Source organism: Trachymyrmex septentrionalis, unplaced genomic scaffold, assembly GCF_001594115.1.
Source record: "Trachymyrmex septentrionalis isolate Tsep2-gDNA-1 unplaced genomic scaffold, Tsep1.0 scaffold22, whole genome shotgun sequence".
NCBI classification, from domain to species: domain Eukaryota; kingdom Metazoa; phylum Arthropoda; class Insecta; order Hymenoptera; family Formicidae; genus Trachymyrmex; species Trachymyrmex septentrionalis.
In genome coordinates, this window is record NW_017305375.1 from 4,505,111 (window position 1) to 4,519,845 (window position 14,735).

At 33.9% G+C, this 14,735-nt stretch overlaps 4 protein-coding genes across 6 annotated transcripts in view; 2 read left to right on the top strand and 2 right to left on the bottom strand.

Annotated features, from left to right (window-relative positions):
- The first annotated feature begins 853 nt into the window (after nucleotides 1-853).
- LOC108748424 (dipeptidyl peptidase 9) lies at nucleotides 854-6,225 on the top strand. The gene is made up of 10 exons (XM_018486593.1): nucleotides 854-1,712; nucleotides 1,808-1,942; nucleotides 2,051-2,213; nucleotides 2,280-2,521; nucleotides 2,597-2,908; nucleotides 2,984-3,270; nucleotides 3,341-3,669; nucleotides 3,749-4,000; nucleotides 4,732-5,004; nucleotides 5,091-6,225. The coding sequence occupies exons 1-10, from the start codon at nucleotides 1,498-1,500 to the stop codon at nucleotides 5,436-5,438; spliced, it is 2,556 nt and encodes an 851-aa protein (XP_018342095.1). The 5' UTR covers nucleotides 854-1,497; the 3' UTR covers nucleotides 5,439-6,225.
- A 179-nt stretch (nucleotides 6,226-6,404) lies between these two features.
- LOC108748289 (39S ribosomal protein L51, mitochondrial) lies at nucleotides 6,405-7,595 on the bottom strand. 2 transcript variants are annotated; one of them, XM_018486339.1, is made up of 2 exons: nucleotides 7,389-7,595; nucleotides 6,405-6,911 (listed from the first exon to the last, which is right to left on the bottom strand). In XM_018486339.1, the coding sequence occupies exon 2, from the start codon at nucleotides 6,904-6,906 to the stop codon at nucleotides 6,430-6,432; it is 477 nt and encodes a 158-aa protein (XP_018341841.1). In that variant the 5' UTR covers nucleotides 6,907-6,911; nucleotides 7,389-7,595; the 3' UTR covers nucleotides 6,405-6,429. The 2 variants fall into 2 exon arrangements, with proteins under 2 accessions (XP_018341841.1, XP_018341840.1); XM_018486338.1 differs by having other exon boundaries at nucleotides 7,368-7,592.
- Nucleotides 7,596-7,897: 302 nt separating this feature from the next.
- On the bottom strand, nucleotides 7,898-11,304 carry LOC108748300 (fibropellin-1-like). The gene is made up of 6 exons (XM_018486351.1): nucleotides 11,162-11,304; nucleotides 10,536-10,676; nucleotides 9,443-9,571; nucleotides 9,177-9,329; nucleotides 8,125-8,241; nucleotides 7,898-8,041 (listed from the first exon to the last, which is right to left on the bottom strand). The coding sequence occupies exons 1-6, from the start codon at nucleotides 11,229-11,231 to the stop codon at nucleotides 7,974-7,976; spliced, it is 678 nt and encodes a 225-aa protein (XP_018341853.1). The 5' UTR covers nucleotides 11,232-11,304; the 3' UTR covers nucleotides 7,898-7,973.
- Nucleotides 11,305-13,710: 2,406 nt separating this feature from the next.
- The window catches only part of LOC108748261 (fibulin-1-like), a 6,504-nt gene continuing 5,479 nt past the window's right edge, over nucleotides 13,711-14,735 (top strand). For both annotated transcript variants that reach the window (XM_018486299.1, XM_018486301.1), the window contains exon 1: nucleotides 13,711-14,160. In XM_018486299.1, coding sequence (XP_018341801.1) covers nucleotides 14,076-14,160 — 85 coding nt within the window. In that variant the 5' untranslated portion in view covers nucleotides 13,711-14,075. The remainder of the gene's footprint in view (nucleotides 14,161-14,735) is intronic.

Genomic DNA, 14,735 nt, shown 5'->3' on the forward strand with positions numbered 1-14,735 from the left:
ACCTATAATTTACAAGAATTTTTGTTATATTTGTTTTCTTGCTTTTGACGTCACATTCTGAGATAATAATGGTGAGTAAACAGGAATCTTAAACCGCGTTAAACATAAAAGATATTTATTGCTTCAAAGATATGCTAACACACAATCGAATTATAATTTAATGCGCAATAATACATAATTAAGTGCGACCTCAAATCGGATTATTCATCGAACGCAGAAATCCTAACGACGAAAATACGAACCAATTCTTACGGGCTACTACAGTGAGTACAATACAAAATATATCATCCGAAAAATAAATGGAAATTAAAAATTATATTGTTTGAATGCTCGAAAAGTTTTCGTACAGACGAGAAATTTAGCTTCTAAAATCAGGAATACATGCTAAGCTCGTTTAATTAGAATAGAATGTATTCATTGTATAAAATTGCTAATTAATGTTTATTTTCTACAAAATAACGCTTTTTTTTATAACAAATTTCCTTGTACGAATACTTTGTGCTCTCACACTGTATACACAATTAATTAACCGGAGTACGTGACTACACAGCTTTTAGTCGTCAACTCGCGCGAATGTCAAAAATCGAGAACGAAAAAACGTGTATTCGACGGTGTCTGACGTAAGATTAAATTCGAGCGTCCTTTTAAGACGACTCGTACGGAGGCGGAGATCTCTCATCCGCGTGACGGGAATAATAAGGGTCATCGCGACGACGCGACACGATGCGACGTACGATGTACACACGTGTGCGCGAATACGCATGTAACCGTATCTCTCACGTGGCTTCGCTTCCTCGCGAACGCGTCATTGGATAGCCAGAATAGCCTCCGACGAGCAACAACGATAACTACGATAAGAGCAGATAAAAGTCGTTGTCATGTGCGAGCATTCGAGTGACAACGTCAGCTCGGTTGGAATCTTTGGCACTCGCGGTGAATTCTTGGCACGTGGAGTTACGGTGGAATCGTGTGGCTAATCCGCTGATCGTGGCAGCGACTCGGCTGCTGTGGCGATGGTGGTGGTGGCGGTTGTGGTCGCAGTGGTATGAGTGCTTGATTTTGGGAAATTAATGTCGCACGACGTTGGGAGGAGGGAGAGACCGCCGAAGAGAAATCGAGCGAGGCCGGGGAGAAGGTGAAAGTGAACCTCTGCACCTCCGCGGCCGTGGCGGAGGACGGTGTATAACCTAAAAATAAAATATCTCTCTCTCTCTCTCTTTCTCTCCCACTCGCTCGCTCGTCACGTCTACGTCCGACGTCCATCCGCAGCGTCCGCTGCCGTGCGTGGTCGCGCGCGCAGTAACGTCTTGCGTATCGCTCGTGGACCGTCGTGCGCGGCCCGCCGTAACCCTGTCGCGAAATCGCCCCGTCGTGGTATTCGGAGTGTCCGCTCGTCGTACCCGCGTACACCAGCATCTGTCACGCGCTGCTCCTGGGACAAGTACGCGTCGACATGAGCGCGCCGAGACGGCCGCGGAGGTGCTCGCTGGGGGACGAATGACTTCGCGGAAAAGCCGCCGGCAACGTATGAAGAATATGGACACCACGAGCAACGAATCGGCGGGGGAACAGGCCTTCCCCGACAGCACAGTGCCGCGGAAGTCCTGGTCCGAGCTCCGCGCCGTCGTCAGCGATCTCAGGAGAAAACTGTCGGGGGTGTCGGCTGGATCTGTGCCGAGTTCCATAACTTTCCGATCGCTCCCAGACGGCCGGTGAGGAAAACATGCTCATTTGCCTCGATACAATATCTTCAAGCTCGCTCATTATCTGGTCAAAAGATTAATAATGCTGCGCTCCCCTTTTGCAGGACTAGAATCTATTTTCTTAGCACACCGAGTAATGGTTGGGAGACCACTCTTCTGTACGTGGACATTGCACACGCAGATCATGCCAATGGCTACCGATTGCATTGGCAACCTGTCATAGAAGCGAATTTCCAAAGGTAACCACCACTACAGGGTGATTTAATAATGTCATTGCTCGAGTGAATCGTTTAATGTGATATTGATCAATCCAAGATCAATCTAGATCAATTATACGATGATTTTAGTGTATCAAGTGTGAACAGACTGTCGAAGGAGGAACAATTGTTGTGGGAAAGAAAAAGACTTGCTACGTGGGGTATAACTAGTTACGAGATTCATGCGGAAAGTGGAAAATTAGTCTTTCCAGCTGCTAGCAGCCTTTATCAATGTGTGGATACTGGATTTATGGTAATGTACCATGTATTATTGTGAATTAATGAAAGAAAGTATTGAATCTATATGTTTTTCCTTCAGCCTGGACCTCTTTTTCCATCTGAAATCAGGATGTCGACGACCGGTGCGAAACTATGTCCTCAGATCTGTCCCTGGAATAATGCTTTGATCGCTCATACATGTTCGGGAGATCTGTATCTGTCTCATAGTATCACGGGTTCTTCAGTTCGGTTAACTCATGCTAGGAAAGGAGGCAGGAGTCTCGTGGATGATCCACTCACCGCCGGCACCCCTTCCTACGTCATGCAGGAGGAATTTACAAGGTTGAATCATTTGTTGTTGAATATTATTATATAGTAAAAACGCAAAAATAAAAATATCTGTTCTATCTATCATAGGTATATTGGCTACTGGTGGCAGCCGAAGTCCATGTTTGATGGAATCTATAGGATAGTGTATGAAGAAGTAGATGAGAGCGATGTTAAGATATATTGTTTCCCCTCGTCAAATTCCGATGAAGTAGATGAATTTAGATTTCCTAGAGCCGGTATGCCCAATGCTAGGAGTAACTTGAAAATGGTGCAGTTTCGTCTAACAGAATCATTACACATTGTCGATATCGAAATATTGGAGCTCCAATATCCTCTTCACATTATGTTCCCATGGATGGAATACATGGTACGAGTTGGATGGACTCCGGATGCTCAATAGTAAGTTCAAGGCGAAACTCAAATATACAAGATCTTGTATTAGTATGGATCAATAATGTTACTTTGTTCATGTAGCGTCTGGGTGCAACTACTGGACAGAAAACAACAGAAACTGGAATTGGTCTTACTGTCGATAGACAACTTTTGTGAACCACCGCCGAACACGTATAATACTGAAAATCATTTCACACCCACATCAGCGAGCGTTCAAGTGATATACTCTGAACAGAGTCCGATTTGGATTAACGTGAACGACCTATTATACTTTTTAAAGTCCGACGACGCGAACGAAGTCAAATTTATCTGGGGGAGCGAGGAATCCGAGTTTCGACACTTGTATCTTATAACATCCAGTATAGCAGGTTTGTGATAATACATTTCAATAGTAATGTCATTGCTCGACGCATTGTTTTACATACTATTAAAATATAGGCTTAAGTAATGGAGTGGAAGAACCTTTGGATAGAATGGACAGTATATTTCTTCGACCACGTATTACTTCTAAGATAGCTCTGACGCAGGGTGATTATGAAGTGCTAGGGAAGAAAATATGGGTTGACGAAGTCAATTCCATTGTTTATTTCTGTGGATTACGTGAAGGACCACTGGAGCAACACGTTTACGCGGTTTCGCTGCGACGGCCATTAGAAATACGGCTACTGACGCGGCCTGGCTATAGTTACAATAGTGTATATTTTAACAAAGAATGTACAATGCTCGTTACTGTTTATAGTTCCATTAAAACGCTGCCTACTTGTCAAGTACGTTCCTTGTAAGATACTTATACGCCTAATGATATTAGTTTTACACGATCAGTAATTTGCTTCGTCAATTTTGCAGGTATTTAAAATATCACAAACCGATTGGACAGTGGAGAGCATATCGCTCACACCCGTAGGCTATCTCCTAGAACCAGCAGCGCCTGAATCCGAGCTGTTCGCGCCGGAGATCTTCAAGCATAAAATCAAGTCGGGGGATACGGTCTACTCGATGATATTTAAACCTCATAATTTCCAACCTGGAGTTAAATATCCTACAATATTGAATATTTACGGAGGACCCGAAGTACAACTTGTATCAAACACATTTAAAGTAGGTATTCTCCTTTAAAAAAAACATACATACCACTCAAAAATTTGTTACAAATAAATTTTACTCTAAATTTTAGAAAAAAAATTTCATTAACTTTATTAATTTAAGTAAGAGAAATCCTATTATCGGTCAAAGCGAATTTTACAATTGGTGCTTAAATATTTCAGTATGAATTTATATACTTATCTAATTCTATAAACTGCGTGTCAAAATCTTTTCCAATCTTGAAACGCAAGTAATATCACAAATTAGCAAGCAATTTAATAATATTGATGCTATAATAAACTTCTTATACGAATATTAATAAGAATTTAAAAAATTGCGAAAAATATGATCTCAGTCATGATTCAAATCTGGATCTCCTGTATTCCGTGCGGATATCTTTTCAATTCGACTACCGAGACTTTGGCAATATTTGAATACGTATATAAATTTGCACTGAAATATTTAAGCACTAAAATCCGCTTTGATCGAAAATAGGATTTCTCTTAATTAGATTTATTCTCATCCATTCAATTTTGTATTATAATTGTTTATTTCTAACATTGTAAATGTTAGAAATAAACAATAGTTTATATTGTTTCAATCATAAATTTTATTCCAATGTATACATTCTAAAATAAAAATTAATATTTTCAATAACATAATTACATTTGTAAAAAATACTTCATTCTTATGAAAGTAAATTCTTATGAAGTAAAAAGACTTATTAATTATTTAATCTTCTGCAGGGTTTAAGACATTTACGAATGCACATGTTAGCTGCTCAAGGCTATTGCGTCATTTTAATAGACTCTCGCGGATCGCAGCATAGAGGTCTCATATTCGAGAGCCATTTGCGACGTAGGATGGGAACAGTAGAGCTGAACGATCAAGTCGAAGTATTGAGATGGCTGGCAGAGGCTACTGGATACATAGATCTAAATCGAGTAGCTCTTCATGGTTGGTCTTATGGTGGATACTTAAGTTTAATGGGTTTGATACAGTATCCCGATGTATTCAAGGTGCGTATAAATTAATCTTTACTGCATATTATATTTTCTTAGAACTTGAAGTTTCTTTAAAAATATATTCTTATCGCAATTCGTAGTTAGCCATTGCTGGTGCTCCAGTTACCTCGTGGAACTTTTACGATACTGGATATACTGAGCGCTATATGGACTTGCCACAGAACAATTCTCATGGTTATATGGCCGGATCGGTCCTAACATATGTAAACAAGTTTCCCGACGAAGAAAATCGTTTGTTGATTATTCACGGTCTCATAGACGAGAATGTACATTTCTATCACACTAGCCAATTGATTAATGCCCTTGTGAAAATTGGTAAACCGTATCAGTTGCAAGTGTACCCTAATGAGAGGCATAGTCTGAGAAGCTTGGATGCCAGCAAACATTACGAAACGACCTTATTATCCTTCTTACAGAATCATTTATGAAGTGACATTTTGTTTCCTTTTATTTTCGTTTTTTTTTTTTCGTATTGTTAAATAGTTCAATAATAATCGTTCCTCCAAGTAAGAATTTGCAATTTTAAGTAACTGCCATTATAATTTATGTACACACTTAAACATAAAACTAAAAAAAAAAAAGAAATATCTTCAGAGGTGGCAAAATATGTCAACTAGTTTCTGTATAAAAGTGTGCCTCTATAGGACTTTTAAGATAGTATTACATTTTTTTTTATGTAAAGTATCTGCAACAGCACAGTGTGAATATTGTCATTAATTATCAAGGACGAACTTCTAGCAAGGAATTTATAATATACAACTTTCAAAAAAGTATATATATTGAATATACGATTTTCAATGCCTCTGTCAAGATGCCACAAAACGCGCAATAAGTACATTCAAAGTTTTCTTAATCAGCTATTGTCAAAGCTTACAAAATATTACAGTGATAATATCGGTTAACTGTGACTATTTTCTAAGAGAATAGACAATACTCAATTTACTGACAATAGTTAATCAGGAAGACTAACTCCAGTCCAGAAGCGTTTGTATTTCGCAGTCGTTTCGCAATATAATATTGAACTGTTAGCCATTAACATACCAACTGTGACCATGTACATATATGATACGCGACCTCGACACATGTATCCCTTTTATCTTTCTACGAAATGAAAATCCGCGTTTCTGCGAGAAAAGTATTTGCGTTTTTCAGTGTAATGAAATAATCGTATATCCGATGGATAATTATTTGTCAATAAATAAATTCATTATTTTATATTTTTTATAATTATTACTGTAAGCAGTAAATTGTAACTAATGTTATAGTAATTATGTCACCTAAAACGTAAAAACTCGATAGAATGTTCACAATGTGACAATTATTTATGAGAATTAAATTAGAATTTCATTAAATTTATTTGTATCACATTTTGATATAACTTAATTTAGATAAACTTAATTAGATCTATTTAGTTTTGATCTACGTATTGTTAGTTTTACGATTCAAATATTTGTAGAGATAACGTATTCTCTTGTGCAACTCTCTCCACTTAGTGGGTCTTGCAATTGGAAATATACCTTTCGCCCACATTTTTCTCTTTCGCAATAAAATCTGAAATTCATTGCCGCTGACACCTCTCAACCACGAGGGTACGTTGTAGAGAATTTTCGTGGGATGTAAGTTATCCGAGCCCAATATGTCAATATAGTCATTCTGACCGAACAGTGCCTTCTTGTTGGACCAAGCGTCCGCTGGTCGATAGATCGGCATCGGGAGTCGTTTAGAGTTGTTTGTACGTGGTAGAACGCCCTTCATATCTATAGGATCTTCGTATCCGTATCGTCGTATAAGGGGACCTTTTGCTATCTTATCTGCGTAATAACGAAACCGTACCGGTGTCATCTGTGGCGTCCATGCGCTTACAACAGCTCGAACAGAATTCGTGATCCAAGACATGGATTCTGAAGAAAAAATGATACATATCGAAAGAATGTATATAAATATATACGTTTAATCAGATCTTAAATTCATAGCTAGTCTTCTTTATGATATGATAGATTTTTATTAATATTGATACTGAATGTTATATAATGTGAATTTAATATGAAGCCGTCAAGACTTGTATTGACATCCTATTATGTATAGACTAAATATATAATAGAAATATATAATAGAAATATATAATAAATGACTGTATATAATAAATATATATATATATACATATACGCATATATATATTGTCTAACAAACAATCCGTCGTACAATTTAAGTACAAAAAGAATGTGCACATTTTATTCCAATGTAGACGTGACATAACCTGATTTTTCGCGACAAATTTCTTTACGCGAAAATCAGACGAAAATATAGATTATACTTAAGAAATTATACATTATTAACTAAATGTTAACGGAAATTACCTTTTTTCAAATGCCACGTGCGTTAGAACTATAAATAGTAATTTATATCAGCTCGATCATATAACCTCCGTAATTCTCAGAGCTACCAATCTCCCTTCTTCCGAGCGTTACCAGCATTTGTGGCGACCTCATAGCTATGACACCGGAAACGATGATTTCCATATGACAGCCATATTAAATATTAGTTCTTCATTTCCTGTGTCATAGCTATGAGGTCGCCACTAATGCTGGTAACGTTCGGAACAAGAGGAGAGATTGGTAAAAAAATTGATGTAATATGATGATATAATAGTGTCAAAAATAAGTAAAACGGATAAAGATTTATTTCTTTCCACATTATGCTTTCTTATTTCGATAACAATTGCCAGAATTTTTGTGAAACTCCATATTACATCTGTTAGTCATATTGAGAGCTATATTTATTAAAAATATAAATATAATAGAAAAATCGAGTATAAAAAAAATAGCTAAATTATTAAAATTGAATGAATTAAATTATTATCAGAAGTATAATTTACATGACACTTGCACTGAATTATCTTAATATAAAACGGCATTATAAAATGGATCAAAATAATTGAATATCCTACTATACGTATTAATTTTCTAGCGTGCAATTCGTTGTAGGAAGAACAAAATTATCAGAAGTGTTCCGGTGGCTGTCATTAATGAACCTGCGAAAAAAAGATAAAAACTCAAATGTCTTAGAAGAATTGGGCCGAATTAGTTTGTAACGATACAATTAAGTGCAATTAACCTTTAGAACATTGTTCTCCCTCTTTACACACGCACTGATCATTCTTACATTCCATGGTGTCCGGAAACCTGCTACTGTCGTAGCACTCGTAGTGGTTCGAACAAGTGTAGTATAGGGCTGTAAAACAATAAAGTAACATTGAAAATTAATACACAATTCTTTCGAAAACTAATTTGATTAGTTTTCGAAATTGCACAAAGTAGAAAGTAAAGAATTTGATGAAGCTATAATCCAAACGCTTTTAATAAAAATTTATTAAAAGCTCTTATATCTCTTTGGAAGTTTAATAAAAGAACATAGGCTTTTTGAGAATTTTTTTTGAAAAACCTATAATGCACGATTCTGTGTGCAAGAGATTTTTATTCTGAATAATGATCTAAAACAGAAATTCTAAAAAATATTCATTTATAAATAGTTCGAAGAAGAGCATGAATTTCAGATTTCCTGTAATTTAAAAACTTAATATTTTTCTCTGCTGAAGATCTTTATGTAAAAAATCGATTTTTATCTTTAAACTGGCTATTTGTTATTTGCCTTCATTTTTCAAAATTCATGTTCTCCTTTGAACTATTTATAAAGAAAAATTTCTTGGAATTTCTGTTTGAGATCATCTAGAATCGAGATATGCAATTGTTTGTCAATATCTGTTTTTATATCTTATTTGATGGCTAATAACTCTTAATATGAAACTATATAAATATTTCCATATTAAAGTTTTATTGAAGATAGTTCAATAATAATGTACAATGAATCTATAAAAGCTTACAAAAATCTGTAGCACAGATTTTTCAAAAAAAAATTTTTGAAAGTATAGCTTTCTTTACTAGATTTCCAGAGATAAAAAATCTCTTAAAAGTTTCCGAGAGAGAGAGAGAGAGAGAGAGAGAGAGAGAGAGAGAGAGAGGTTCGAATAACATTTATCCATTAATTTTTTCTGATGAGAAAGAGAGAGTTCTTTGATTTCCCTTTTTTTTCTTCTAGCACAGAGATTAACAATCTCAATCGATCGTCTCTCTTCTCTTTTATATAAAATAAAAGACGCGAGTACATACCTCGACTCTTCACGCAGGTCCTTGTTTCGTTTACAAAATGATGTCCTGTGAAACACTCGCATTTCTCGTTGATGCACAACGCAAAATTGAATCTTTCCTGGCACATATTATCATTTGTATTTACATGGCAACGGTCACCGATTTTGGAGGGTCCTGCAATATTTCTTCTTTCAACTATTTGCTGAGTGCGAAGACAAGAAGTGATATCCGATTCTTTTTGCAACTCTTTTATGTATCTCAGTATAAGTATCATGATTTTTACTTACGACTAATGCAATTTGAAGAATTATGGTTGTCCAAAAAGAAGTTATCTTTGCATGTGCATGTATTCTGTTTACATTCGCCGTTTGCTATACTTTGACACTGTACGTTATCCACACAACTTAGTCCAACAGCTGCAAATAAAATACAAGGAGTTTTATTTACACTCGAAAATAATTTTATTTTATAGTTAGGCCATATATTATTACGCACGAATTTTTTGATAGAGTCACTTTGAGTAGCCGAGTGATTATTTTTATTTTTATATATTTAAAATACAATTTTCTTCTCGGCAAAAAATGTTTTATATATAATTATATATAAATAAACATATTTTATATACAATTAATAAAATTATATATATAATTATATGAAACATTTTATTCTGATTTTTTAATTTTTAATAAAAGAACAATTTTGATATCCATCAAATATTCATTAATTTTTGTAAAACAAAAAAATATTGTACACGTTTTTTATTGAGTCACCATCGTTTAACCTTAATTTTATACGTATAAATATTTAAATTAAAGTTTACTCTGTGACAAATAAACAAATTATGTAATTATAGACAAAATTTCCGTAATATATTAAGATTCTTATGTTTTTATGGACCTTGTAAATAACAAGTGAATTATAAATGCATTTATTTTATAAATATATATAATTATTTTCTTTCAGTTATACTTTAATTAATTGCAACAATGATAAATGGTTGTAATATTATATTTTGACTCTTGGAAATTAGTAAATTGTAAAAAATATATGATATGTCTTATAATATGATCAGGAACTATATTCGAAAAAGTCAACAAAGAAAATATAATATAACAAATAGACATGCACAAAGAGATTTATTAATGAGACTCGTATAATGTAACCAAACAATCGAATCAAATTAATTTTTAAACAACATAAACCATAGAAAATTCTAAAAATAATAAATTGTATGTGCGATATTATCGTAACTAATTGTGTTTGTTGATTTGTCCAAAACTACGCTTCTTGTTAAATCAACTTTCTTTTGCGTAATATTGCGATCTCAATTATCTTTCTTGAAAGATGAGTAATAGTGATAATGATATATAGTAAACTCACTGGCAGTACACTTTGATTTGTCGAGACTCGGTGAGTAAAATGGATCGCATTGGCAAGTTTCTTGCCACCGGCAAAATGCATTGTCAATGCAATCGATATCTCTCTCGCATTTATCACCGATGAACGCGACAGTGCTTCCCGCTATTTGTAAAATAAGAAAAAAAATTCTAATAATTCAGTTAATTATGAATTGAATAGCAGTAAATTTTCATTTAGAAATCAATTTCTAACGCGATTTTTTATCAACAAATAAGTATTTTAATAATAATTGATTTAATGTAATGTCTAAAAAGTATATAAAAAAGAATATAAAAAGTATCTAAAAATACCTAAAAAGTACATATATATAAAATATCTAAAGAATTACAATATCTTTTAAAATTGAAATTTAAGGATTGTTTGAGAACTAGAAATTTATCTTAAATGTACGAAAGATATTTAAAAGAGTTAGACTTTTATAGGATGATTTAAGAGACATCCTTATTTTGAAATGTCCTTTAAGAGACGTTTTAACAAAAAGACTCAAAATCTATATAGCTAAATCTCTCGAACTTTTTTATCACGTAAGATATAACTTTACTGATTTGCATCGAAATTCAAATCTCGCGTAATTCGAATGTACTCACAATTCTGCTGAGAGAAGACGTAACCGGCAAGCGAGAAGAGAATAAGGAAAATATAGACAAGAGTCGTCATTGGAATAGAGATCTGTGCTCAGGTGCTAACGTGGGTCACATCCAGGTAACTGCCAGATATATCGGATTCACGACGCACCTCACGCTGAAATGTATATATGCCCTCGTCAGATAAACGTCTTATCTCTAAATGTATCTAGCGATATCTCGTTGAAGTGAATCAGAGGTTTTATTTATCGAGCAAAATGCGCTCATCATCGAATATTAAGAATGACAAAATCATCAATTTACTTCTATTCAAGTAAGAACACTTCTCTTTCATTTTTGATCGACGATTTATTTTGCCACGCGTGACGAGAAGAGAAGATAATTTGAGCATGTACTTGGGATCACAATTGCGGTTTGTGAAATACCGTGTGACGTTGTCATTTCTCGATATTGTATTGTGTAAAATGAAAACAGAAAAACACGCCATGTCATCGATTTGCGAATTCGCGATCTGGCGATGGATCTAAAAGGCAATGAGAAGTCCTGCATTACACTGACATTGAAAGGAAATCGTTATAAAATATATAAGCTGTATCGTTATTATCATCGACTGCACTATTTTTCACGAGCTCGATCAAGTTTTCAAATCTCATACTTTTAGGTCGTCACTTTTTACTTTTAATATAACCGTATAAAAATTATCACAAATATTAAGTAAATATATCACCAAATATTGCAGAAGCAGATAGATGTATGCACAAAATATAAATAATACAGATTAAAAAGCAACAATTTAATATAAAAACTAACCAATTTATTCGGGACAAATGCAATAAGAAAATGGTCAAAATTATAAAATTTAATATATCTCCTTTATAGCTGCAATCACAATAAAAGGCACGTTCTGTGTGAATTACAGTTGCTCTAATAAAACTCAACTGTGTACTCTTGGACAACCTTACTCTATATTTTTTTTATAAAGAACTATAAACATATCTAATTATTATTACCAACATTATAACAGTTATAATTATGAAAATGGAGCTCCTTTATTATATTTTACCACATAATTATAGTCACAAATACCAAACTCTTTTTTCTCGTCAGTGTACATATTGAGTTGTTATTTATACGACGAGATAAAAATAAAGATCATGAGAAATCTGAGATCATAGACACAGCTAACATTATTACTCCGATCTCTACATTTTGATAATTATTTCTTCTCTGGTGTCACTGTAAATTTGACGACAATTAAACGAAGAAAATAATAAATAAAATAAAGAACGATAATAATGACATAATAACGTAATTTGTTTAATTATGCGTTAAAACGATTGACCAAGCATTCATTCAACGACTGCTCGTGCCGCAATAGCAATTCTGCTAATTCAACCTCATCGGATTCATTATCATTATGGTTACTATGTGAAACGTGGCCTTACACTCTCACTTATATTCTTGCGCGATATTTTTATACTTCTCGTTTAATTCACACAGTAGCGATTTGCATTGCAAGTCGCATTTATCTCACAGGTAGCTCATAGAATGCTATGCGCTCTCGGAAATTACAAGGAAATGAAGGAAGTGAAGGCAAATACTTGTACGAATATTTCACTTAACACGTCATTGGATCTCTATAAATAATACGCATAATATCTGCACATGTCAATAGTTATAAATAATACATTATGTATATATATATATATATATACACATAGTAAAATGTTAGCATGAATGCAATAAACGCTCGTAGATATTGATTGTTAACTTTCAGTTAATATCATAACAGCGTTTAAATCTAGTTTCATCTGGTTTCTATGTTATAAGAGTTGAAATTGATGGATGAAAGAGATTGGAAACGATGAAGTAAACAAATTAATGAATACAAAGAATAAAATAAACGATGTAGTAAGTGGAGGAACAAAAAATGTGAAACGAAATTAAACTATAAGATATAAATTATAAGATATAAAAAAAATAATGCAATATTAAAATAACTATAACAATTATAAAATACGATACACATAAAAAATACTTAATGAACTCTCTGCAAACACAGAAAAAATAATTTTGCTAAAAAATTGCAAAAATTTTAATATTCTGGCAACCAGTTTGAATGTGCTACATAATTATTTCGGTGGTCTATAATTATTTTTAGATCTGTATTAAATTAAATTTTTAGATATTTCAGCAAAATTGTTTTCTCCATGTAATGCAAATAAAAATACTATAAAGTATTTGTCTAAAACTAAATTTGCTTCTACCAAGAAAGTAATTATATTATAAAAAATGTGCTAGAAAAAAGTTAAATTAATAATAAAGTATATTTAAAGAGATGTTGGAATTCTGCTAAAGTTCCGCGAATAATTTGAAACACAAGGCATTTATTTCTATGTGTATAACGCAGATATGTTTTTATTTCATGTTTCTATTTAAAAACAGATATTTCTAACTACTTTTAAGAACTCTCTTTGTTTTATTTCTAAAATGAAATAACTCCGCGTAACGTGATTATGTTATATAACAACATTACAGATGCCTACGATGTTTAAATGTATTTTTATAACTGCTGGCGTGCGAAAATGCCGATCAGATTCATCGATGCCTTCAGATCCGTTCAGAGCTGGAAGAAAATTAACGCTGTCATAGTAGGAGAGAACAGGCACAGAGAGGGACAAATACAGAAATGTGTCAGCAAGTGAGTGGTCGCGGGGTGAGAGACAGCAAAACGGGACGAGAAGGAGAACTTTGGTTCTTCGCATTCACGTTCACTAGTCGCGCGTGCGATGCCAACGCTCGATCGCAAACTAATCGCAGACCAACTTCCATGTCTGAGTTACTTGCTTACAGGTAGATTGAAGGCTTGGTGAGAGAGATAAGTCGCATCGAACTGGTTTCGAAAGAAAGAAAAGAGATGAAACCGGCCAATATGAGGATGTGTGTGGTACTGGTGCATGTGGTTCTTGTTGCGATCACGCTGGCGAACGGAGACAAAATCGGTGAGTATGCCTTCTTCTCTGGACAAATGCAATTGATTTGCCTCGCTAATCTCCGAGAGCTCGCATGCAGCGCAGCAGAATAATTGCAAAGGATTTTTATCGCAAATTTTTGCGTCTCGCGAAACTCGCCAGCACGATTTGGAAGCATGTACGAATATTGATATGATCACAGCGAACAAAGATAACGTTTGCATGTTGTACATAAATATTGTGAGTAGAGTTCAAAATATTCGGGTCACCTTTTCTTCTAAGAATTCGCTCGGAATTTTCCTGTCATATGTCTTCAAGCTCTTTGTAAATCTAAATTAAATTAATTAAAGTCGTGTAATTCGAAATATATTTTTGCGAGAAAAAAAAGTATATTCACAAATTTAGATTTTTTTCGCGCGGAACTATTATACTTAAATTATATGATTGCAATTAATTTGGATAATGTTAAAGAGCGATAAATTCAAAATCTAGAAGCATACACTTACTAAAAACAAATTGCTATGAATATTTTTAATATATTCCGAAAAATTTAATATTAGTAATTAATATTAAATATTTTATTAAAATAATTATATCAACATTAA

Excerpts from the sequence above, each read along its gene's own strand:
- LOC108748424 (XM_018486593.1), top strand. The coding sequence starts at position 1,498 with ATGACTTCGCGGAAAAGCCGCCGGCAACGTATGAAGAATATGGACACC. Across the intron at positions 1,943-2,050 it reads ATAGAAGCGAATTTCCAAAG|TGTATCAAGTGTGAACAGAC; the intron begins GTAACCACCACT and ends CGATGATTTTAG. Across the intron at positions 3,271-3,340 it reads TATAACATCCAGTATAGCAG|GCTTAAGTAATGGAGTGGAA; the intron begins GTTTGTGATAAT and ends ATTAAAATATAG.
- LOC108748289 (XM_018486339.1), bottom strand. The coding sequence starts at position 6,906 with ATGTCTTGGATCACGAATTCTGTTCGAGCTGTTGTAAGCGCATGGACG.
- LOC108748300 (XM_018486351.1), bottom strand. The coding sequence starts at position 11,231 with ATGACGACTCTTGTCTATATTTTCCTTATTCTCTTCTCGCTTGCCGGT. Across the intron at positions 8,242-9,176 it reads GACCTGCGTGAAGAGTCGAG|CCCTATACTACACTTGTTCG; the intron begins GTATGTACTCGC and ends ATTGTTTTACAG. Across the intron at positions 8,042-8,124 it reads GGGAGAACAATGTTCTAAAG|GTTCATTAATGACAGCCACC; the intron begins GTTAATTGCACT and ends TTTTTTTCGCAG.